This window comes from Schistocerca serialis, chromosome 3, assembly GCF_023864345.2.
Source record: "Schistocerca serialis cubense isolate TAMUIC-IGC-003099 chromosome 3, iqSchSeri2.2, whole genome shotgun sequence".
NCBI classification, from domain to species: domain Eukaryota; kingdom Metazoa; phylum Arthropoda; class Insecta; order Orthoptera; family Acrididae; genus Schistocerca; species Schistocerca serialis.
This window is the reverse complement of record NC_064640.1, coordinates 392,099,604-392,126,384: the sequence shown is the minus strand read 5'-3', so window position 1 is coordinate 392,126,384 and position 26,781 is coordinate 392,099,604. Positions and strand designations below refer to the sequence as shown.

General features: G+C 42.9%; 1 protein-coding gene across 7 annotated transcripts in view; it reads left to right on the top strand.

Moving 5' to 3' along the window:
• LOC126470242 (centromere protein J) overlaps positions 1 to 26,781 on the top strand; it is a 326,728-nt gene that overhangs the window by 285,597 nt on the left and 14,350 nt on the right. For all 7 annotated transcript variants that reach the window (XM_050097951.1, XM_050097950.1, XM_050097946.1 and 4 more), the window contains 2 exons: positions 13,065 to 13,260; positions 22,243 to 22,370. In XM_050097951.1, coding sequence (XP_049953908.1) covers positions 13,065 to 13,260; positions 22,243 to 22,370 — 324 coding nt within the window. The remainder of the gene's footprint in view (positions 1 to 13,064; positions 13,261 to 22,242; positions 22,371 to 26,781) is intronic.

Below are 26,781 nucleotides of genomic sequence, written 5' to 3'. Positions count from 1 at the left end.
GCTGTCGGTCGCAAGCTCTGAGCAGTCGTTGAGTTGACTGCAACCTTGGTCACATTCCTCCATTTTCTGTTCACCCTATGTCCATTATCCACTGGAATATCCGCGGTTTTCGAGCCAATCGGGATGAATTGTCGATCTTCTTACGATCCTACTCGCCGGTCATCTTCTGTCTTCAGAAAACAAAGCTGCGTCCCCATGACCGCTTTGTTCTCCCTCATTTTCAGTCCGTCCGATATGATCTCCCCTCTGTTGAAGGCACTCCAGCACATGGAGGACTCATGATTCTTCTCCGTGAAACTCTCCATTATCACCCAATCCATTTAAACACTTCCTTCCAAGCTGTCGCCGTCCGTCTTTCCCTTTCTGGATACACGTTCTCTCTTTGTACTGTATACATTCCATCGTCCACACCAATGGCACGAGCTGATCTCCTTCATCTTCTTGGTCAGCTTCCAGCCCCCCTATTTGCTGGTTGGGGACTTCAATGCCCACCACCTGCTTTGGGGATCTCCACATCCTTGTCCACGTGGCTCACTATTGCTAGATGTCTTCCACCAAGCGGATCTAGTTTGCCTCAACACTGGGGTCCCTACATTTTTGTCTGCCTCCACGACAAATTTATCTCATTTGGACCTTGCGGTCAGTACTGTTCCGCTAGCTCGGTGCTTCGAATGGTTCGCCGTTGATGATACACACTCGAGTGACCACTTTCCATGTGTCCTTAGACTGCAGCCTCAACTGCCATACATGCGCCTGCAACGCTGGAAGTTCGCCCAAGCTGATTGGACACTTTTTTCGTCTCTAGCGACATTCGATGACCGTCACTTTCCCAGTGTCGACGATGAGGTCACACATATTACCGACGTTATTCTTATAGCTGCGGAACATTCAATACCACGCACCTCCGAATTGCCCCGGCGCCCCCCAGTTCCTTGGTGGAACGAGGCATGCCGTGATGCAATACGTGAGCGGCAATGTGCTCTCCGCGTTTTCCGCCACCATCCTACTTTGGCCAACTGTATCCGCTATAAGCAGTTCCGAGCGCGATGCCGTCGTGTCATCCGCGATAGCAAGAAGGCAAGCTGGAAATTCTTTATTAGCTCATTTAACACCTTCACTCCCTCCTCGGAACTTTGGAGTCGGCTTCGACGGTTCTCAGGCGCACCTAGTTTCTCCCCGGTCTCTGGGCTCACTGTCGCGCTTGATACATTAGTGGACCCCGTCGCAATTTCTAACTCGTTGTGTCAGCACTTTGCTGAGATTTCGAGCTCTTCAATTTACCCGCCAGCGTTTCTCCCGAAGAAACGTGCAGTGGAAGTGAGACCTCCTGCTTTCTCCTCTCAAAATTGCGAAAGCTACAATACTGTTTTCTCCATGCGGGAACTTCAACATGCACTCTCTTCTTCTCGTTCCTCCGCCCCAGGACCGGATGGTATCCACATCCAAATGTTGCTGCATTTATCAACCCATAGTCTGCGTTATCTCATTCGCCTTTATAATCGAATTTGGACCGACAGTACTTTCCCCAGATGATGGCGGGAAGCTATCGTCGTTCCTGTTCTGAAACCTGGAAAGGACAAACATCTCCCCTCTAGCTACCGCCCCATTTCTCTCACGAGTAGTGTCTGTAAGGTTTTGGAGCGTATGGTGAATTACCGTTTAGCGTGGTGGCTGGAATCCCGCAGTCTTTTAACACCTGCCCAATGCGGATTCCGAAAGCATCGTTCTGCAGTTGACCATCTTGTTGCTCTCTCCACTTATATCATGAACAATTTTCTCCGGAAACGCCAAACAGTAGCAATATTTTTTGATCTGGAGAGAGCATACGGTACCTGTTGGAGGACAGGCATCCTCCGCACAATGTTCTCTTGGGGCTTTCGATGTCAGCTGCCCCTTTTTCTTCGCGAATTTATGGCAGAGCGCACATTTAGGGTGCGGGTGAACACTACTCTCTCCCGTACTTTCTCCCAAGAAAACGGGGTACCCCAGGGCTCCGTGCTGAGTGTTGTACTGTTGTCTCCTTCCTGGTGTCTCGGGCTCCCTCTTTGTGGACGATTTTGTGATCTACTACAGCTCTCAACGGACCAGCCTTCTTGAACGACGTCTTCAAGGATGTCTCGATCGCCTCCACTCTTGGAGCATCGAAACCGGCTTCCATTTTCTCCCAGTAAGACCGTTTGTGTTAATTTTTGGCGACGTAAGGAGTTTCTTCCACCCTCCGCTTCCGTCAACTGCTCCATTCTCTTTCCTTCCACTTTCCTAAAACCTTCTTGACAACTTGGGGTACAGCACCGCCTTGGCTCCGTCCCCGGATCTGCCTGCTCCGTGACCTTTGTCGATTTCCCAAGGATGGTACCCCTTCATTTGTTTATCGTCGGGCATTTGCTGCTCTATGTGCACAAATGACGGGCGCCACATTTATTTAAACCGATGGCTCAAAAACATCGTTAGGTGTAGGGAGTGCCTATATTGTTGGCGACACCCCAAATCACTTTCGTCTTCCCGACCAGTGTTCGGTTTATACTGCGGAGCTGTACGCTGTTCTCCAGGCTGTCCACTGCATCCGCCGCCATCAGCGGATACAGTACGTTATCTGCTCAGATTCTCTCAGCTCTCTCCTCAGTCTCCAAGCTCTTTATCCTGTGCACCCTCTGGTCCACCGGATTCAGGACTGTCTGCGCTTGCTCCACCTGGGGGGGCGTCTCGGTGGCGTTCCTCTGGCTCCCGGGACACGTTGGTATCTATGGAAATGAGGCGGCCGATATTGCAGCCAAGGCTACAGTCTCTCTTCTTCGGCCAGCTATTCAATCGATTCCCTTCGCCGATCTACGGAGCGTTTTATGTCGTCGTGTTGTTCATTTATGGCACGCGCATTGGTCGACACTTCCCCATAATAAATTGCAGGACGAGAAAGCTCTTCCTTGGTCTTGGACCTCTTCCTCCCGAACGCGTCGTCGGGAGGAGGTAATTTTAATTAGACTCCGTATAGGGCACTGTCTTTTTAGCCATCGACATCTTTTAAGCGGCAATCCTCCCCCACTCTGTCCCCACTGGTCTCAGCTGTGGACGGTAAGACAACTTTTAATTGAGTGCCCCTATTTTAATCCGTTACGCTCCCGTCTACAGCTATCGCCTGATATATCGTCGATTTTAGCAGATGACACGCGCTCAGCCGACCACGTTCTCAAGTTTATTAGTGCCAGTGAAATGACGTCAGTCATTTGAAGCCTTTTTTGGGGACAACCAACCCCTTTCTGTAGTGGATTTTTAAGCCTTCCTTCTGCTTTTAGTTTCTCCAATTTTATGACTTTCGTTCCCATTGCTGCTGGTTTTCAATTTCGGTTTTTTACTGTTTCCTAAGTCACGGACCGGGCGCTAATGACCATAGCAGCTTTGCGCCCAAAAAAAAAAAAAAAAAATATATATATATATATATATATATATATATATATATATATATATATATATATATATATATATATATCAACCATTTTATTGGAGTGCAAAAGTTGTCATGCTCATACATCACTTAGGAAAGTGAAAAATGGTCTCTGAAAAAGACTACAAAGAGATACTGGTCTACTTCAATACGAAATGTAAGAAAATATTGGGTGAAGAATAATTTACAGTTTCCCCCACCCTCCTCAAATTTCATCTGATCATGCTCTATACAACTTCTTGTTTTCAAATCTGAAGAAATGGCTCACAGGTAAAAAATTACAAATAATTTAGTGTGGCTTCATTCCTAACATGGATGCTTATCTGAAACTTGGCACATAGTCCACTCTTACTGAATGTTATGAAGAGTCACTGAGATTTATTTCCTGTTCCAGTGGACACATCTCTATCTGCGATATCACATGCCTTCACTTCAAGTAACATTGTGGAATGAAACTTCCGTGACAGATGAAAACTATGTGTCTGATTAGGACTCAAGCCCAAACTTGACTTTCCCAGGGAATACTATTACCAAATGAGCTGCACAGAAACGACTCGATATATTCTCACAATTTCAGTTATGTGAATAAGTCTCTCTTAGTGTTTTCAGTTTCAACCCAGACATTGATGCAAAGTCTGATGACCAGGAACCACCAGTCCTTGTGAGCTAAACAGTGATAATTAAAATTTCTTCCCTCATAAGGGTTCAAATTGGCTATCTCAGAATTGTGTACCATCACAGAAATGCGTGTTAGTGATTTTGATTATGGAAGTGATTGATGCTGTGGTACTCAAATTTTTTTGCGTAATAAGAAAAAGAAATTGCCATTTCCTTCAAGTGTGTCTGAAGTACATACTGAACCTACATCAGAAAGGGGGAGGGGGTGTCATATCGTGCGTGATTAAAGTGCAGCTACTCACAGAGATCCAGTGCGGGCTCTAATTATCATATGGCAGTGAAAATTGATAGATATCCTAATGTGTTAAGGTGGAACAGATTTATGCGGGGAAAAAATTAGTTCCAATTTTGGCCACTAGGTGCAGATATGATGCTGTAAATACAAGAAAGATATATAGAAATGTTTCCATATGAAATGGATTAGGGGTGGGACATGGGCAGAAAAGGTCAAACAAGTGAGAAAGGCATAATGTTTATCTTGCTGTTAACTGCTGTTTAAATAATTTGATGTCGATGAGATGTCACATCCATAAAACGGTGTGATCAACAGTTGTTCACAGCAGTTCCAGTGGAAACTGAGCAACATGTTCCTGTATAGTGGCTTTCAGATCAGGTAGAGACCGAATGCGCCCCTGGTAAATGTGTTCTTTTAGATATCACCAGATCCAAATTCACACGGACTCTGATCAGCTGATCATGCAGGCCATACAGCTGGGAGACCTCTGGAGATAGCACATTCATGAAAGTTGCATTAAGCTGATCATTCATTGGGTGAACAACATGGGTCTTGCACCATCGTCCATGAAAACAGCGGTTTCCACACATTTGTGCAGACATCATGGTACACCTGACATGCTCTGTGGATTTGTTATCTTCAAAGGACAACAGACTGAGAATAAAGGTGTTTGTCAATCCACACTACAGAGTCATAATGCTCGTGCAGTGGCTCTCCGTGCACAACACACGGTTTAACAGTACCTCAAATTTGGCAGTTCTGTGTATTCACTGCACTCCATCGTGTAAAATGGGCCTCGTCACTCCATAGAATTTTTCCCAGCCACATGTCATCAACTTCAATCCATGCCAGAAACCGAAGAGCAAATTCAGATCATTGCTGTACATCATGAGGTTTCAGGTGCTGCACCGTCTGGATCTTGTACTGGTACCAGTGTAAAATAGGCCACAAAACTTTCCATAGTGTTGACCATGGGATGGACGATTCACATGACACTGCCCAAGCACTAGCTATACCTGGGGCATGTGCTGCATGGTCAGTTTCAACAACAGCAACCTCCTTCCATGTGCTATACGAGGCTCACTCATGTTTTTTTTTTAATTTCATTATCTTCTTCTTCTTCTTCTTCTTCTTCTTCTTCTTCTTCTTCTTCAAATCACTTAATGACACGTGGCCTCTCCTCAGATGTTTTAGTTGGCAATACTCTCTCAATGCAGCACTGTAACTGCTCCCGTTCACATAAAACAGTTTCACTCTCAGGATACAGTCTCTCTTCTCGATAGAAGGCCACACTGTTCACTCATGCTATCGTTTGTCAATTGACAGTGTAGGTGTCATACCATCATACAAAGTGTGTGCAGTGATAGATTTGCACCTGGGACCACAGTTTGAGCTTTTTTTTTTTTTTTTTCCAGCATAAATTTGTTCCACATAAAGGCATTAGCATATCTACTAAGTTTTGACCGTACATTAATTACAGCTGCACTTTAATTATAACCGCCTGGTATGTCACGTAACCTAAGGCACATCACAGACATACGTCATAAGAAGGCAATGACAAATTATATTCACTAAAAACTTCTATGAGAACGATTTAGGCATTTTTATAACCATCACACTGTCTTTACTTTGCAGTGCTTTTTGGTATACAGTGAAAGTTGGTTACTCTGAAAGTACCAATCTTGCAACTCAAGTGTATCTGAAGAGGCAACACTAGCTGCAACAAAGACAGGAACCCACTGCTATCCAGTTAAGAGATTATTGATACACCATCTTGAGACTGTGACTTTCTCAAAATGTCTCGGAATAATACTACAAAGTATATGAAATGGAGCAAACACCAAGGCGTTATATGGAAGGTTAATGAAGGACTTAAATTGATAGTAATATTTGTAGAAAAGTGTGGTGAAACTGCAAAGGAAACCTTGGAGTACTCCAAATAGTCATGATAGCAGATAACTGAACAAATTCAGAATGTACTTCTAGGATTTAACGGGTTCATATAGCTCTTAAGAAAGTGGAATGAGCGGCTCAGGAAACCTCAAATTAAGATCTTTGGAAGCAAGGGAACATTGAAACTTGGTTGCAGATTAAAATTGTGTGCCAGACTAGTTCATTTTTATCAGGAAATTTCAAAACTGTTCATTCTGCTGCAGAGTGAAAGTTTCATTGTAAAAAAGCAGTGTCATTGATGAGGAACTCTGTTGTGTAAATCTAGAGAACAGGTATTAGGAGAAGACTTTGCAACAGTTCTACTACCTCCAAAGTATACCATGTATAGTGATAAAGAGAATGAGATAAAAAATTAGAGGTGTACTGAGGCATGTACCATATTTTACCAACTATAAGACACTACAGGCTAAAAGACACACCTTAATTTTTAAGTAGGTTTTTTTTTTAAATAACAGTTTTACCATTGTTATTATTATATTTAAAAGCCAGACTAAAAAAAATTCGTAGTTTCTAAAACCAAACTGATCTTTAAAATGCCTGGCAATTGTCATTTGAACACTCTCCTCCTCCTCCTCCTCCTCCTCCTCCTCTTCCTCCTCCTCCTCCTCGTCATCATCGTTGTCCTCTTCATACAGAAGATGGTCTTCACTGCCATCAAGAGTGTTACTTACACCACACTTGAAAGATTTACAATAGTGTCTTCTCTCACTCTAAACCATGACTGTTTTATCCACTTACACACTTGTTTGTTTGTAGGTCCTTTTAAAGCTCCCTTCAATGTGAAGTTGTGTTGGGTTTCATCCATTTATTCCATTCCTCTTTCATATACACTTTAAATAGCTTATTTATTGAGACATCAAGAGGTTGCAGTTGTGAAGTAAGGCCTTCCAGAATAACAGCAAGCTCTGTATTTCCCTGCCTCAATTATCTCTTTCATAGAATTTTTCAAATGACTCCTAAACTGATCTAGCGCAAAAAGAGAATTGTTCTTTAATAAATCTCCTTTCTATCTCTCCCACACTCTGTTAACTGATAATTTAATACCAGCCTTATCCACCAACTGTTGTCATGTACATGAACACCACCACCTGGCAGTATTTCAGAAGGTTTTGGCATTGTTTTGAGCTTGAAAATGAACATTGGATTAAGTTCAGTGCTGTCAGCACAGCGTAAAAAGACAACAGTTTAGTGCACTTTTTCATGTCCTCTTGTTTTTATAGTTGTAGTTTTCACACTTTTCATGGCAACAGTTCCATTACTTGGCACATCAAACATCAGAGGAATTTCATCCATATTCACTATTTGGCATAAATTCACACTGGTTTTCTTTAGATATTGAATAATAAAACAATGGAAAGATAATATTTTATCTCCATTCTCATGTGGCATTTCCTGAGGTATTTTAGTTTTGGTTCGCATGCTAAGTCCATGATGCTTCATAACCCTTAACCCAGTACCACCAACCAACTCCACCCTTAACGTCTGTTGTTAAGTTCCACTATAGCACTAGCTTACGACTGTGTATTTGAATCAGTTTTGTATTAATTCCAGTGCCATTTTGAAGGTGTCCTGGAATCCATTTCAGTACGTCATCTCCTAGTTTTGGCCATTTTACATTCAGTTCTCTATTTGCACATTTAATCCTTCTATTTTTTTCTGTTCTTCTTTACTTTCCCACTGATTGTGAATGACTTTCTCTGTCTGTGGGGGGCTGAAATGCTGCTCAGCTGCTCTGTTTCCATGTTCTTCTGCGTAAGTTTTTACTTTCAGTTTATAGCCTGCATCGTATGAAAACCTTTTATTTTTTCTATTACGAAACTAGCTACTAACTAAAATATTGTAGTGTTACTGATAACACAAATCACTATCAGTTAAAGTACACTGGCTCAGTAGGCTGCAATGACACATCATAGGCTAGACAGTGTTCTGGGTTTAAAATGGTGAGGCTGGAGGGACACAGTACTAGCAAGCTTGTGAATCCCTGCAATTCATGTTCGGCATATCGATTCAGTTCTGCTACCAGTTGACTCCAATGTTGCCAGATAGAGATAGGTTTCTCGTTGCACCAAATATATGGCCATTTTTAAGACTGGCGGGAATTTAAAATCAAATGTTGAACATTTTGACTTTAGGGTGCGCTGATGACAGAAAGCATGGGTCACATTTCAGTGGTGTCTGTCGGAGTCTATCAGCAGGACGGGTTTCACTACACATGGCCTGCACCTCAACAGGTATGGGAAGGGGAGGTTGGCAAAGCTTATAGGTGACAGCATAGGTGGGGTTGGTGGGATCACTCATGGGAAAATTCCTGCAGTAGTGGGTGTTAGAGCTGCACCTTTTTTAGATTGAAGTCAGCTGATAGGTATTCCTGCTTAAGGGAAGTCTCTCTAACAAGGGAATCACTTTTGACAAAGCTTAGGTATCCGAGTAATGAGGGAATTAGTATATTTCATCAAAATATACAAGGTTTTAGAGATAAAGTTAGTGAACTGCTTATAGATGTTGACTCTGAAATTATTGGTATATCTGAACACTTCTTAAATAAGGAGATAATTCAGAGGCTTCCTTTACCAGGATACAGGTTGGCTGGCAGTTTTTCGAGGAGCTCTTTGCTGTGTGGGGGAGTAGCCATGTATGTGAAAAACGGCATCCCACTTGAGTCAATTGATGTTTCAAAGTACTGCACTGAAAAGGTGTTTGAATGTTTGTGCAGGTGTGGTTAAATTTAATGGAGCTAAACTTCTAACTGTTGTTATTTATAGATCCCCAGACTCTGACTTCACAACATTTTTGCTAAAGCTAGAGCAGGTTCTTGGTTCACTTTATAGGAAATACAAAAAGTTAGTTATATGTGGTGACTTCAGTATTAATTGTATAAGTGATTGTGCAAGGAAGAGGATGCTGGTAGACCTCTTTAATTCATATAATCTTATGCAAACCATGTTCTTTCCAACGAGAGTGCAAGGGAACAGTAGAACAACCATAGACAACATTTTTGTTCATTCCTCGTTACTAGAAGGGCATTCTGTTAGCAAAAAGGTGAATGGCCTTTCAGATCATGATGCACAAATTTTAACTCTAAAAGGTTTTTGTGCTGCAACACGTGTTAAATATAGTCATCAGCTCTTCAGGAAAGCTGATCCAGTTGCTGTAGAGACCTTTGTAAACCTTATAAAGGAACAAGAGTGGCAAGATGTTTATAGCACTGATACAGTAGACGATACATATAATGCTTTTCTCAAGACTTTTCTCATGCTCTTTGACAGTTGCTTTCTGTTAGAACGTTTAAAACAGGGTACTAGCACAAACAGGCAGCCTGGGTGGCTGACTAGAGGGATAAGAATATCTTGTAGAACAAAGTGGCAATTATATCAAAACGTTAGAAACAGTCAAAATCTAAATGCAGCAGCCAATTACAAACAGTATTGTAAGGTGTTTAAAAATGTTATTAGGAAGGCAAAAAGTATGTGGTATGCAGATAGAATAGCTAAGTCTCAGGATAAAATTAAAACCATATGGTCAGTCGTAAAGGAAGTTGCTGGTCTGCAGAGACAGGTCGAGGATATAGAATCAGTGCGTAGTGGGAATGTCCATGTTACTGATAAGTCGCATATATGTACAGTATTTAATAATCACTTTCTGAATATAGCAGGTGAACTAAATAGAAACCTAGTCCCAATAGGGAATCATATAGCGCTCTTAGAAAAAAGTGTTCCGAGACTGTTACCTGAAATTCTCCTCCATGATACTGACAAGAGGGAGATTGAGTTAATAATTAAATCACTAAAGCCAAAGAACTCTCATGGATATGACGGGGTATCTAGCAGAATACTGAAGTATTGTTCTATGTATGTTAGCCCAGTTCTCAGCCATATCTGTAACTTTTCCTTTAGGAGTGGTCGGTTTCCTGACCGATTAAAGTACTCGGTAGTGAAGCCACTTTATAAAAAGGGAGACATTGATAATGTTGACAATTTTAGACCTATTTCTATGCCATCGGTGTTTGCTAAAGTTATCGAGAAGGTTGTATATACAAGGTTACTGGAGCATTTAAATTCACATAATTTGCAGTCAAATGTTCAGTTTGGTTTTAGAAATGGTTTAACAACTGAAAATGCTATATTCTCTTTTCTCTGTGAGGTTTTGGACGGATTAAATAAAAGGTTGCGAACGCTAGGTGTTTTCTTTGATTTAACGAAGGCTTTTGACTGTGTTGACCACAAAATATTACTGCAGAAGTTGGACCATTATGGAGTAAGGGGAGTAGCTTACAATTGGTTCGCCTCTTACTTTAAGAACAGAAAGCAGAGGGTAATTCTCCGCAATATTGAGAGTGGTAGTGATGTTCAGTCCCAATGGGGCACTGTTAAGTAGGGCGTTCCCCAAGGGTCGGTGCTGGGGCCACTGCTGTTTCTTATTTATATAAATGATATGCCTTCTAGTATTACAGGTGATTCAAAAATATTTCAGTTTGCTGATGACACCAGCTTGATAGTGAAGGATCTTGTGTGTAATTCACAATTCAACAAGAACCGATATTTTGATCAGACAGAATAGGCATATTATAAGCGAGACGGAACAGTTCAAGTTCCTAGGCGTTCGGATAGATAGTAAGCTGTTGTGGAAAGCCCATGTCCAGCATCTTGTTCAGAAGCTAAATGCTGCTTTATTTACCATTAGAACAGTATCTGAAATAAGTGACACTTCAACACGAAAAGTAGTCTACTTCGCATATTTTCATACGCTTATGTCGTATGGTATTATTTTTTGGGGTAATTCTTCTGATTCAAAAAGGGTATTTTTGGCTCAAAAATGGGCTGTTCGAGCTATATGTGGTGTAAGTTCGAGAACCTCTTGTCGACCCCTATTCAAAAATCTGGGAATTCTGACATTGCCCTCACAGTATATATTTTCTTTAATGTCGTTTGTTGTTAGCAATATTAGCCTATTCCCAAGAGTTAGCAGCTTTCACTCAGTTAATACTAGGCAGAAATCAAATCCGCATGTGGGATGCACTTCCTTGACTCTTGTGCAGAAAGGAGTGCAGTATTCTGCTGCATCCATTTTCAATAAGCTACCACAAGAACTCAAAAATCTTAGCAGTAGCCCAAACACTTTTACGTCTAAACTGAAGAGTTTCCTCATGGCTCACTACTCCTATTCTGTCGAGGAGCTCCTGGAAGAGCTAAAAAATTAAGCAAATTCCAGTGTTACATTGTTGATTTTCTTCATTTAAACTTACGACTTGTCACCGGAATATGTTTTTTTATATTTCATTTTATCTGTTTCTAATATCGTGTTATAATTTCATGTATTGACTCATTCCATGACCATGGAGACTTCTCCTTAATTTGGTCCCACAGAACAATAAATAAATAAATTTTTATATTAATTTACATTATGACACACCTGAATTTTGGAGGCAATTTTTCGAAGAAAAAAAACGAGTCTTATAGTCCGTAAAATAAAGTACTCATTTTCCCCACACTCATAATGTGATTGTAATAGTATACAAAGTAGCTGCTATCAGTTCAAGTATACGCTATCATGCACTATACAGTAACATGTGGAGTGTATATATGCAGATATAGAAATATACACTCATTCTGTGACTGTGAATAGTGCAAGCTGCTCCTGGTCACGTGTCCACCAGTGGACAGCAGGGCACCCGCAGACGTGCAGGCAGTTAGGCATCTGGGCTGGAACCTGTGCAACATTTCTGAAGAGCCAAGCGCACGCTGGCGGGGTTGGCCAAGTGGTTCACCTGTTATTACTCCTATTAAGCTACCTGGCAGGTAGCCTATACGAGCTCCACCTGCTAATGCCATAAAGGGCTGTGTTGAAATATCTGGGAATAATGTTTCTTATGGTATCAGAATGTTGGATTTAAAATGAGAGAATTTGGTGCACTTGAAAACTTGTATCCAAAATCTATTCTTTGCACTTAAATGCATCTACCTAGATGCCTAGATACATATTCTGCAAACCACTGTGAAGTACGTGTAGGTCCTAATCAAGTATATTTTTTATTGTGTTAACTACTATTTTATTTTTATGGGACTACTTTTTAGACACTTTGTCATCAGCTGCTTTGCACTAAATAATGTTCATCTAATGCCCTTACATGTTTAATAAATAGTAAAAAAAGGGTGAAGTCTTACGCTTGAGTCTCTTACTTATTAAGCACAGAAATATGTCCCATTTCATACATATCTTCCAAACTAGGTCATTTTAGCTATTTTTAGTTTTATCTCCCTGCTGTGTCCAATCTTGCAATTTGCGCAATACCAATTCTCTCACAATTCGGCCCGAATTGAACTTTTGGGAACGGGCGCTGATAACCTCACTGTTGTGCGCCCTAAAACACTAACACTAATAATAATAATAATAATAATAATCATCATCATCATTATTTTAGCTTTGTGCTGCTTCTGCTTCCTCTGTCACACTGTGCTTGTTCAGTATAAGAGAGGTGTTTCACACTATTGGAGATGAAGTAGTGCTCACAGCTCTGGTATGCATTTGAGAACCCATGTTTATTAGACTTTATCACTATGAATGATAATTCCTGTCTTATTGCTTAGTATTGACTATTCCTCCTGGGACACCCTTATTTCTTTGATCACTTTGAAATACCGTACTTAAATTTCTGATTTAATTAGTGTCCTTTGATTCCTTGGGTTAAAAATGTATTGGCTTTTTATACCAGTGAAAGGTTGTCTCTTTGTTTTTAATATTTCTGTAATTTTTTTCTCCAAGTGGACAGACAGAACTAAAAAAGCCAGATGGTACAATAAAAACAAATTACATAAATGGTGCAGCACAAACAGTATTTCCAGATGGTCATGTAGAGTGGGTCCTGAATGATGGAAGACAGTGTATAATTGATCAGAATGGTGAAAAAACATGGTACTTCCCTAATGGACAAAAGGAAATCCACACCAAAGACCACAAGGTAAGGAAATAGTACCTTTGCATTAACTTTTACAGGTACATTTTTAAGATAATGGAAAAATCTTTAACTAGTGATGATGTTACTGTTAAATGTAAGAAATTGACTACAGCAGTATAAGTTTCTAAATCTTTCTGCAATATGTAAGCAACTTTTTTGTTTTAACATTTCAGTTTGTAAATGTGAGATTAAACATTGCGTACTAAAGATCAACTGGCTAAATGTCTTCTAGTAATACTATTTTGCTCATTTTTCCTGACAAAAGCAGAGCTGGAATGTATGTGACAAACAGGAGTATACAGGAAGATGTTTATGTGCTGTTCTGAGTTGTTGAATAAGAGTAGATGTAGAGGAATCTGATGTACTTTTTTTGGAGTATAAAAATGTTTGCAACAAATGGGACATTGGCACATTTGTAATGAGCTGTGGATATTTCATAAGACAATGCCACTGTGTGAAGTGCTTTTAAACAATATGTGGCCCTTCTAATACTGAGTACTTCTACAGTTGGTTAAATCCCAAATGTGTTAGCAGTGAGGCCTTCAGAACTAACGTATATGTATCTTTGATAGACAAGTTAAATGAACTGGAGTTTTTATTTGTTGCATATAAGATTAGCTGATGGAGAATGCAAGTCTATACATTATATAGTTGGACTAAAACAGATTATCTGCGGGATAAGAGAGATCCTATCTGTATCTACATGTGTTCCATCTGCAGATATTAAACTATATAATCTGTGGCAATAATGTGATAAACGTTTGTGGCAACTCATCTTCAAACCTTCTAGAATAGCTAAAATTTTCATATGATGTGTATTCTGAATCGTCAACAAATACTTTATTTTCATAATCTGTAGATTCATAAAGGGCTTTGTAAATAATTTTCTCCTAACATTTCTCCTCTTCGCTGCACATTTTGAACACAAAATCAATATAAAAGCACATAAAATGCATGAAACAGAGAGAACTCGAATGTAACCTAATGCCTAAGAATCAATAACAAAAGTATCAAAAACAATGAATTGTTCAAGTGATACTGCTACTGCCCTCTATGAAGCCTGCAGACCTCACAGATTATTCCGTTAGCTGTAAAAATTGGTTCCAAACCATGCAAAAACCATTGTAACTGACTTGACATAACATTGCTTCTGCTGCACATTCCTGTTTCCCACAAGTTATGCAATATTACGTCAGCTGCACGCTAAGTGCAGCACACTAAACATCTGGGCCAACTGTAATTTTTCGTCTACTAAAGTCGCACCTCAGAATTACAGAATTAATGATTCCACAGACCATCGTCGTGGCCTGGAGCCTGAACCACATTCTTTGCCGAGGCATCAACGATTTATTATCATGCGTGAAAATGAGGCACATCCTAGCCACATTCCTGCCCATCCTTCCTAAAGTGGTATTCTGCCACCCACCCACACACTATCTGTGTCCATCAATATGCCACATCCACTCCCAGCCCCTTGCCACATGGGTCACACCCATGTGGCAGAACCAGGTGCAAGACCTATCTGATACATCCATCCAGAACATCCAACTCCAGACCCATTACAGCCTTATCCTATCCCATCAGAGGCAGGAACATCTGTGAAAACAGTCATGTTGTATACCAGCTCTGTTGCCCCACTGCAGATCCGGGGGCTAGAATAGGCCCGAGGTATTCCTGCCTGTCATACGAGGCGACTAAAAGGAGTTTCACATGTTTCGGCCTTTATGTGATGGTTCCCGGTAGGATTTGACCTACATTCTTCAAAATTTTCCCGAAGAGAGAGCCAATTGGGGAAGGGCGCCTTACAAGGTGCATCGTGTCCATCGTGCATTGACATCTTTAGCCCACTTTCTTGTCGTCGCATTGCAGTCCTGCCCATTCTCTATCTGTTGGGCGAGGACACCTTCCTGGGTGAATTTTCCACCATGCACTACGCAGTGTCGATTTCTGCGTCGCTGATGTCCATGGACTTCTTTGCACCTGATATCCAGCACAGTAGCCAATCCATTGTGGTGGGGCCGCCATGTACGCCCGACTACACAGGGATCGCTCTGCTAATGCTTGTGCTCTTAACTCCCCATGTATGCCAAGGGGTAGATGCCCATTCCCCTGGGGCATCGGGACTCCCGGCAATGGCCATCCTGCCAGGTGGCCTTTGCTGCGGCTGGGTGGTGCCTGTGAGGACGGCCCCTGGTTGGAGTGGGTGGCATCACAGCGGATGACATGCGATGAAGTGTAGTACATCATCTCTTGCTGTTGGTGAAACACCAGCAGTCTCTAAGCGATCACTAGCTCAATTCAACGCACAGAAGTACAACTCCATATCGTTCCCCTCCCTGGCCACACCATGGGAGGGACGTCGGGCTAAGGATGGCAGTGGATCTTATTCATCCTGGTACCTTGTATGTTCGAGAGCTGATGGGCAATCTTTCATCATGATGAAGCCTCAGTTTTTTTGTTGAGCATTTAGAGGACAAGTTTGGGGAGGTGGAGGGCTTGTCCAAAATGAGATCTGGTTCAGTCTTGATCAAAACAGCATTCTCTGCCCAGTCACGAGAGTTATTTCCTTGTGACAAGCTGGGGGATGTTTCTGTAACCATCACTCCCCATAAGATCTTAAATATGGTCCAGGGTATCATATTCCACAGAGACATTCTTTTGCAGTCAGACGATGAGCTGCGCACCAGTGTAGAGCGGCTAGGTGTACATTTTGTCTGCCGTGTCCACCAGGGTCTGATGGATAATCAGGTTGCCACCACCGGTGCCATCATCTTGGCCTTTGAGGGTGATACATTGCCCGAGAAGGCCAAGGTGATGGTCTACCGGTGTGATGTAAAGCCCTGTATCCCTTCCCCCATGCGATTCTAGAAGTTCAGCCATATGTCCCACTGTACTTTCAGTGTCACATGCCGAGATTGCGGACGCCCATCACATCCCAATACTCCATATTCCCCAATTTGTGTCAAATGTGGAGAGCACCATTCGCCTTGCTTGCCTGACAGCAGGATTCGCCAGAAAGAAAGGAAAATCATGGAGTACAAGACCCTGGACAGACCGACCTACACTGAGGCTAAGAGAGAATTTGAATGCCTGCATCCTGTGCGTATGACATCTTCTTTACGCCGCTGCTATAACTGTTCTGGCACCATCAGCTCTGCCAACCCAGGTCACCTCTCAGAGCCGGAAGACTACACCTGCCCCCTTGATGGTGGGGGGCATTTCTCTCCCTGTTGCTCCTGCACCACCCACTTTGGGAGCAACACTCTCACCCAACCATCGAGGACGGCCGTCCTCACTTCTAAGCCGGAGAAGTGTAAGTCTTCTACGGCTTCTCTCTCTAGGAAGGGGTCCCTTTCATCACTCCCTTCCCAGGTTTATTCTAGTGGGAAACACGACACCTGCCAGTGGCTGAAGAGCCAAAAAGCAGCTGGTCGTAGGGCTTCACACTCATCCTCAGTCCCGGAGACTGAGCCAGTGAAGTCCTCCCAGCCAAGGGAACCCAAGGAGCAGCGAGAGAAATCCAAAAAGAAAACCCCTAAGACCAAGGAATTTGTGGTGGCACCCACACCACCGTTATCTACAAGCTCTGCAGCTGAAAATGGGTTTGAGATTTTGGCGTTCACTGAGGACCAAGATCTAGCAAGACCCTCAGACAGAATGGATATAGACTGCTCAGGCAATAAATCGGTGGCAGCAGGTGACTCCGAGGCGTAAACTGCCTCATTGAATGTTCCATGCCTTCCCCGTCTCACGATGTCATCCTCCAGTGGAATTGGGGTGGTTTTTTCCACCGCCTGGCTGAGCTAGAGCAACTGTTATGCTTTACACCTGCTATCTGCATTGCCCTCCAGGAAACCTGGTTCCCAGCAATGTGGACCCCTGCCCTCCACGTCTATAAGGGATATTACAGGAACCGTAGCGACTAAATCCAGTGTCAGGTGGAGTTTGCATTTATGTCCTAAACTTGGTCTGTAGTGAACATGTGCCCCTTCAAACCCCTCATGAAGCTGTGGCTGCCAGAATGAGGACAACGCAGGAAATAACTGTCTGCAATGTATATCTTCCTCCAGATGGTGCAGTACCCCAGAATGTATTAGCTGCAATTCTTCATCAACTCCCTAAACCTTTCCCACTTCTGGGAGTATTTAATGCCCATAACCCCTTGTGGAGTGGTAACATGCTTACTGGCCAAGGCAGATATGTCGAAACTTTACTGTCGCCATTCAACCTCTGCCTCTTAAGTACTGGGGCCGCCACACATTTTAGTGTGGCTCATGGTAGTTACTCGGCCATTGATTTATCAATTTGCAGCCCAGGACTTCTCTCATCTATCCACTGGAGAGCACATGACAACCTGTGTGGTAGTGACTCCTTCCCCATCTTCCTGTCACTGCCCCAGCGTCAGGCACACGGACGCCTGCCCAGATGGCCTTTGAACAAGGCGAACAGGGGAACTTTCACCTCTGCTGTCACTGCTGAATCTCCCGCGCATGGTAACATAGATTTTGACGGTTAAGCAGGTGACTAGCACAATTGTTTCTGCAGCAGAAAACGAGATCCCTCGCTCTTTGGGGTACCTGAGGTGTAAGGCAGTCCCTTGGTGGTCGTCGGAAGTTGCTGAAGCAATTAAGGAGCGTGGGTGAGCTCTACAGCGGCACCCTTCCCTGGAGCATCTCATAGCATTTAAACGGCTCTGTGCCTGTTTTCGTTACCTTATCAAACAACGGAAGAAGGAGTGTTGGGAGAGATAAGTCTCCACCATTGGGTGCCACGCATCACCTTCCCAAGTCTGGGCAAAGATCAAACGTCTTTTCAGGTACCAGGTCCCAACAGCTGTTACCATAAATGGTGAGTTATGTATCGACGCAAACTCGATTGCCTAGCACTTTGCTCGAGCCTCTGCATTGGAGAATTACTCCCCAGCGTTTCGCACACTAAAACGGCAGCTGGAAGGGAATGTCCTGTCATTCACTACACACTGCTGTGAATCCTATAACTCTCCATTTACAGAGTGGGAGCTCCTCAGTGCCCTTGCACATTGCCCCAACACAGCTCCTGGGCCTGATCGCATCCACAGCCAGATGATTAAACATCTCTCATCTGACTACAAACCACATCTTCTCGTCATCTTCAACCGACTGTGATGCGATGGCATCTTCCCATCGCAATGGCGGGGGAGCAGCATCATTCCGGTGCCCATCAGCCTCACCAACGTCCTTTGTAACCTGCTGGCTTGCTGGCTCCATGTCAGAGCGGCTTCCGCCAGGGTCGCCCTACCACTGATAATCTTGTGTTCATCAAGTCTGCCATCCGAACAGCCTTTTCCAGACGGGAACACCTGATTGCTGTCTTTTTTGACTTGCGTAAAGCATACAACATGACTTGGCGACATTATATCCTTGCCACATTGTATGAGTGGGGTCTCCGGAGACCACTCCCGATTTTTATCCAAAACTTCCTGTCACTCTATACTTTCCATGTCCAAGTTGGTGACTCCCATAGTTCCATCCATATCCAGGAGAATGTAGTCCTGCAGGGCTCTGTATTGAGTGTCTCTCTATTTTTAGTGGCCATTAATGGTGTAGCAGCAGCTGTTGGGCCCTCCGTCACACCTTCTCTGTATGCAGACGACTTCTGCATTTCGTGCTACTGCTCCAGTACTGTTGTTGCTGAATGGCACCTCCAGGGATGCATCCACAAGGTGCAGTCATGGGCTCTAGCCCACAGCGTCCAGTTTTCAGCCGCAAAGTCATGTGTCGTGCACTTCTGTCGGCACCATACTGTTCATGCGGAACCCGCACTTTACCTTAATGATGATCCACTCACTGTAGTGGAGACATATCAATTCCTAGGACTGTTTTTCAATGCTCGATTGACTTGGCTCCCTCATCTTTGTCAGCTTAAGCAGAAGTGCTGGCAGCACCTCAATGCCCTCAGTTGCCTGAGCAACACCAATTGGGGTACAGATCACTGTACGGTGCTGCAGCTCAGCAGAGGCCTTGTCCAATACTGAATTGACTATGGGAGTGCGGTTTATGGTTCGGCAGTGTCTTCAGCATTGCATTTACTCGACCCTGTGCACAACTGTGGGCTTCAATTAGTGACAGGAGCTTTTAGGACGAGTCTGCTGACCAGCATCCTAGTGGAGGCTGGTGTCCCTCCAATGCAGATCAGACATGCACAACTGCTCGCCAATTACACAGCACACATTCATAGTTCCCCTGAGCATCCGAATTACCGTCTCCTTTTCCCGCCCGCAGTAGTCCATCTCCCGCATTGGCTGCCCAGATCGGGGCTAACGATTGCAGTTCGTGTGCCGTCCGTTCTCTCCGAATTGAAGTCCTTCCCTTTACCACCTGTACTCGTGGTCCATTCACATACACCTCCATGGTGTGCGCCTCGGCCGCAGCTTCCGTGGTGTGCGCCTCGGCCGCAGCTTCCGTGGTGTGCGCCTCGGCCGCAGCTTCCGTGGTGTGCGCCTCGGCCGCAGCTTCCGTGGTGTGCGCCTCGGCCGCAGCTTCCGTGGTGTGCGCCTCGGCTGCAGCTTCCGTGGTGTGCGCCTCGGCCGCAGCTTCCATGGTGTGCGCCTCGGCCGCAGCTTCCGTGGTGTGCGCCTCGGCCGCAGCTTCGTCTGGACCTTTTGCATGGCCCTAAGGACTCCATTAACCCCGCCACTCTCCGCTGTCACTTCCTCTCGATTCTGGATGTGTTCCGGGGCTCTGAAGAGGTACACACCAACGGCTCAATGGCTGATGGTCACGTAGGCTTTGCATATGTTAATGGAGGACATATTGAGCAGCGCTCCTCGCCAGTCGGCTGCAGTGTTTTCGCTGCAGAGCTTGCGGCCTTATCTCGTGGTCTTGAGTACATCCGCTCGTGCCCTGGCGAGCCATTTATCCTGTGTACTGACTCAATGAGCAGCCTACAAGCTATAGATCAGTGCTACCCAGCGTTCATTCAGGAGTCCATCTATGCCCTGGAACAGTCCCGCTGTTCCGGGGTGTTTGTGTGGACCCCAGGACACTTCGGAATCCCCGGCAACAAACTTGCTGATAGGCTGGCCAAACAGGTGACGCAGAAACCGCTTCTGGAGATAGGCATCTCCGAAGCTGACCTGCGTTCTGTCTTACACCGTAGTGTTTTCTGGCTTTGGGAGATCGAATGGCATAACAGCACGCACAACAAACTGTGTGTCATTAAGGAGACTGTGAATGTGTGGAAGTCTTCCATGCAGGCCTCTCACAGGGAATCAGTTGTCCTCTGCTGGCTCCGCATTGGCCATACGTGGCTACCTGCTCCGTTGTGTGGACCCCCCACAGTGTTGCAGTGGCTCCCAAATGACAGTCGTCCACCTCTTGCTGGACTGCCTACTTTTAGCCGCTCTGTGGCAGACTTTTAACTTTCCCAGCAACCAACCTTCGGTGTGTGGCAACAATGCCTCGGCAGCAGCTTTAGCTTTATGTTTTATCCGTGAGAGTGGGTTTTATACTTCGATGTAGGTTTTAGCGCATGTCCTTTGTTCCTCTGTGTCCTCCACCATAGTGCTTTTAGGGTGGAGGTTTTAATGTGTTGCAGAGTGGCTGGCTTGCCCTTTTTATTTTCGTGGTTGGCCAGCACTGTAATCTGCTTTCATGTTTTACTCTCTTCTGTTTCTAGCATATCTCTGTTGTTTTCTTGTCCTCTGCTGTTCCTCCTAGTGTTCGTTGCCTTCCCTTCATTCTTGTGGCTTTTCCTTACTTTCCATTTTGTGTTATATGTTTCGTCCGTTTTATTCTCACACTTGTGGCATTGTTTTATTAGGAACAAGGGACCGATGACCTCATGGTTTGGTCCCTTCTCCCGGCTTTAAACCAACCAGCCAACCAACCAATTAGCTCTGTTGAGCATCATCTGGATCCTTTCCCGAACACTAGCTTCTCTGAACTTCGTAAATGGGAATTGTGCTTGCAACATACTTTTTTGTTCCTGTAGTACCTCTTGACCTGAATCTTCATTAGCCTCCCATCTCCATGACCCTGTCTTCACTCATCCGTCCTATATATAATTGTTGTCATGCAGTACACAAACTCATTGGTGCTGGTTCCAGTGTCCTCGTCACACTCCTACCACCCAGGTTTGTATCTCTGGTAGTAGTAAAATCGGTTCCACTGTTATTGTGATTTATAAAGGAGGGGAGTAGCTTTACCCTAAAAAACTTGTAAAGTGAGGTATAGCAAGTTGTAGCATATTATAATAATTACTTACAAAATACTTCTTTAAAATTTGATGAAAACCTTTTGAAAATGTTTTTGAAATTTCTACTATCTGCCGTCCACCATGGAAAGTGGAATGCCCGCCAGTGGGCATAGGGACCAGATTGACTACCACTGCTTTCAGCTGTCAGCCTTCCTCCCACTCCTCACCTCCTTTCTCCCATGACCCGCACCACTCCCTTACACCAGCCAGGCTGACAAGCAACTTAACAAGAGAGTGAAATATCTGTGTTAAGTATTTTTAATGTAGTAACATTACATTAATATGTTACATAAATTGCATGTTCGAATTTTCTTTAGCAGTGTGTTTGTCACATTTTTCTGTGTAACAAGTGTGTGTGCACACACGATATGTATAAGACTTATCATTCCAACCATTTTTTATCTGTAATCTGAATCCAGAGTTATAAGTATGTGATCATTTGAATTATTAGTTTTTGCTACAGAAACTGACCCATATAAGTTACAGTGATATTCAGTATAGATACTTCGTGTAAATAAGATTTTTATAATCAGAAATTTCTTTATACCTATTTAGTTGTGTGCCTGTTACAGTGAAAGGATCTGGAAGAAAAAATCAAACCCTTATAGCACCACCAAACCTTTATAGTCCTGTACATTTTATTTCAGTTCTAAGAATGGACTACACAATACTGATAATCCATTTTTCTTGTTGTAAAACAGTATGGCCAACAATTTTCCCATAAATTAAATTTGGTGTTTTTATTTCTAGAGACGGGAGTACCCAGATGGAACAATCAAATATGTTTTCCCTGATGGTAGTATGAAAACAAAATATGCAAATGGCCGCATCCGGGAAAAAGATAAACATGGAAAACTTATAATGGATTCAGACTTGCAGTAAGATAAAGTTAATGACACTGGTATTTATTTATGTTACAATAACTACTGGAAAGTTGCTTTGTAACTTGTGTAAAAAAAATCTGTATATAATTATGGTCAAGGCATATGACAAAAAGAGGAAAAGCAGTAAAAAAAGTTAAATGCAACAGCATACAGATAAGTGAATTATTACTACTTAGATAACCAAAAAGTTTATTAAAAATTTGTTTTATAACCAGTGATTTGTTTTAAAAAAATTGGCACATGAGAAAGATCTTTGAAAACACACTTCATTGAGTGAATGTTACCATAAGTGTCTTAGCCAAGAGAACATTTTATTGATAATTAAAGTGCAGGTAGTTTCAACCTGAACACAGTAAGTGGCTAACAATCACTGTGACTCAACAGTTGTAATTGTGTTGCAAGTGAGTAATCTTCATCTTGTATCTGAATGTCTCACACTCTTCATATAAATACTGTTAAAGTTAAGTGTCAGACTCACAATACAAACCCATTTGGGGAAGAATGAAAGTTAACAGTACTAAACTGTACTTAAAATTCACACACATTTGGTACATGTATTACACACACACACACACACAAACACACACACACACACACACACACACAGTGAGCATATCATATGTTTATATTTTAGTGCCGGACAAAAAAATTCAGGAATTACAAAACAGGCGTAAAGCTTTTGAGCTAGCTATTGATACCACTAAGATCCCCTGTTCAGGGTTGCATGTTCATATGTAATATGGCAGTGTTCATCAATGATACCTCACTACTCTTGAAGAGACAAGCAGCTGATATCCAGATTGTCATTATGTATATACCACATAATAATGTATTTGACAATAGTAGTATCTTGTGTATTATGAGGTAGCTTCCCTGTACTAACAGTAACATTATGCTTCAGGTCCCAATACAATTACATCCTCGTATGCAACAGATCGAACTTCAGGAAGAATATAATAATTCCAACTACAAAGAAAGCAAGTGCTGATAGGTGTGATGTACTGAATTGTCATTTTAATGCCATGGTTTCAAAATACTGACAAAGATTATTTACAGATGAATAGAAAAATTGGTAGAAGCTGACTTCAGTTAATATCAGTTTGGATTCTGATGAAATGTAGGAACATGCCAGCCCTGACGCCGGCTACAAGCGCTTTTCACTTGCTGTGTTAAAAGATCAGTAATTTAGCTAGTAATTAATTGTTTTAGCTGTCTATTCTATAGTATTTACGTGCATTAGTGTCAGATACATGTTATAAATTAAAGGTTTCAGTTTTTATTTGCCTCTGAATAAGATAAGCAAAGTTTCTATTTGGGACAGTTCAGAGTGTACACAAATGTTTGTTTACATTCTTAACTGACGTTAATTACGTGGGATTATCAATTAATTCAGTGCACAATACTTAGTATTTGCGATTATTAGTGTCATTTAGACTCAATACATTGAAGGTAGTTTTTATACGTTTTATTAGGTTATTTTTCATGTGAACGTAAATGTTTGTTTACATTGTCAATAAGAGGGTTAATCAGTTTGTTAGTGTACAATACTCAGTATTCACCTTTATTGCCATCATTTAGACTCGATACTTTGAAGGTAGCCGTTTTAATACATTTTATTAGGAATAGTGATACTGACAGTGATTTCTAACCTCACTTGTATACGTTTGACTAGCGCAACCTGCGATCGTAAACAGTTAAACAAACGTATAATATGTGGTAAATTAGTATTGCACTACAATATCTGAGTAAATCAGTGTTACAATACAACTTCTGAGCCTTATTACATATGGTTTAGTTAGCAGAAAGCTAACTCACCTCGCTGTCTGCTTAAATTCCTTAGCTTGTTGTGGGCTTTAGTGATTGTGTACTGTAAGCCCATCAGTTCCTATAAAGTAGAATTTGTATTTGTGCTTTACATTCTGAACTCTTATTGTTAGCTAAAGGTTTTGTTTTGTACCTGCATCTGTCAGTGTACAATACCCAGTGTTTATGTTTATTAGTGTCATTTAGACTCAGTACATTTAAGGTACCAGTTTTTATAGTTTTATTAGGTCATTTTCGCATGTACGTAAACGCTTGCTTAAATTTCAAATACAAGGGATAATCAGTAGGTGCAGCTTACCATAGGTCACTGCTTAATTCGTTTATAATATTCACTAGATAGCCCATAGCAGTTTACTGTAGGTCACTGTCTTATTCTTTAGTATTCACTAAATAGCCCCTAGCAGGAAAATAAGCACCAGATCTCATTTCTACCATAAATTTTTATTTTCATTATTGAGTGTCCTTTTGCCAACTAGAGTGTAGCTGTTAACCTTGTGTGACAGTAGGTTTCCTTAAGTTTTTTTTTAGTAAATCAGTTATTACCTAGATGGATAGGGACTGTGTCTGTTGTGTGCAGATGTAGGAGGAGTTGGCCAAAGTCCAAACACAGCTGGAAGCTTTGTTGGTCACAGTCAACAAGCTCCAGACTGCCACCTTGAGGTGTGGCGGGGATGGGGTGCCTGGGGCAGCCTCTGCTGTACTAGATGTGCAGGGGGGGAAGTCTCAGCTATCTGTCACTGAGCCGACCTCAGGTGCGACTGAGCCGGCTGGCCCACTCTCACCTCAGTGTGGGTGGCAGATTGTGTCGAGGTCTTGAGCCTCAAGGCGAAGGCTGCATGGGGGAAGCAGGCTCCTGCCAAATCCCATGCACTTTGCTAATAGATTCAGTGTGCTATCTGATGCTGGTGAAAAGGGGGGGGGGGGGGGGGGGGGAGGCTGAGCCGGATCAGACTGCATCTTCTGCCAGGATAGTGGCTGCTCCTTCAGCAAGGTCTGGACAGGCACGTGGGGGTAGGGGTTTGTTAGTTATTGGGAGCGCCAATGTTAGGCGGGTCATGGAGCCCCTCAGGAACATAGCAGCTAGGGCGGGGAAGAAGTCCAACGTTCATTCAGTGTGCTTGCCGGGGGGCCTTGACTAGGATGTGGAAGAGGCTCTTCCGGCGGCTATCGAGAGTGCAGGGTGCAGCCAGCTGCAGATTGTTGCATCCCGGCACCAACGATGCCTCTCGTCGGGGTTCCGAGGAAATCCTTGGGTCCTTTCGACGGCTGGCTAAATTGGTGAAGGCGGCCTCCATCTCTCGAGTAGTGGAAGCCAAGCTGACGATCTGCAGCATCGTACCCAGGGTGGACCAGGGTCCTCTGGTTTGGAGTCGAGTGGAGAATCTAAACCAGAGGCTACATTGACTCTGTGACGAAAATGGTTGTAGATTCCTCGACCTATACTATGGAGCGGAAGGTTGTAGGACACCCCTCGATAGATCAGGGGTGCATTACACACAGGAAGCAGCTACATGGCTAGCACAGTACTTGTGGCATGCACATGGGAGTTTTTTGGATTAGGTTCCTCCCCATGGGAAACAAACCACTGGCCCGAAAAAAATACCAGTTCATGGCACTGATGTGGGTGTGCCAACTGTAAAAATTGTTAGTTCGCCTAAACAGGTGATTCCAAAGGATTTAAATATGCTTAATCTCATGTTAGTAATTTGTCGAAGTGTCTGTAGCAAGATCCCTGAGTTAATCTCCGAAATAAACAGTAGCAATGCCGATATTGTGTTGGGTACCGAAAGCTGGTTGAAACCAGATATAAAAAGCAGTGAAATTTTGAACTCTTGATTGGACAGTGTTTAGGAAGGATAGGACTGATGCTATGGGAGGTGGTGTTTTCATTGCAGTAAAAAGCTGTTTAAACACAGTTGAGATCGATACTGTGTTGGACTGTGAAATAGTCTGGTTAAAGCTGTCAATCAGACAATGATTGACCATTGTATTAGGATGTTTTTATAGACCACCAGCATCTGCAACAAACGTTGCAGAACATTTCAGGGAAAGTCTTGAGTACATAGGAAGTAAATATCCAAATTATCCATTAGTTATAGGTGGAGACTTTAATCTATCATCCATTGATTGGGAAAATTACATGTTTATTACAGGGGGCAGAAGCAAAGATTCGTGTTAAGTTATTCTAGGAGCGCTCTCAACATACGACCTTGAGCAATTGGTTAGAAAACCAACTCGAGATGGGAACATATTAGATATCTTGGCCACAAACAGACCTGATCTTTTTGAGGAAGTTAATCTAGAAGAAGGTATTAGTGACCATAAAGTCGTTGTGGCTTCTATGTCAGTGGAAGTTGCAAAAAAAAAAAAAAACAGCGTAGAGTTTTATTGTTTGGGAAAGCAAATAAAAATGTCATTAATGAGTATCTTCATAGTCAGCTCCAAGCATTCACCATGGGACGCAAAGATATTGAGCATCTTTGGATGGAATTTAAGGGTATTGTCCACCATGTGCTAGAGAAGTATGTGCCTAGCAGAAGTATAGGGGAGGGAAAGGATCCACCTTGGTACAACAAACATA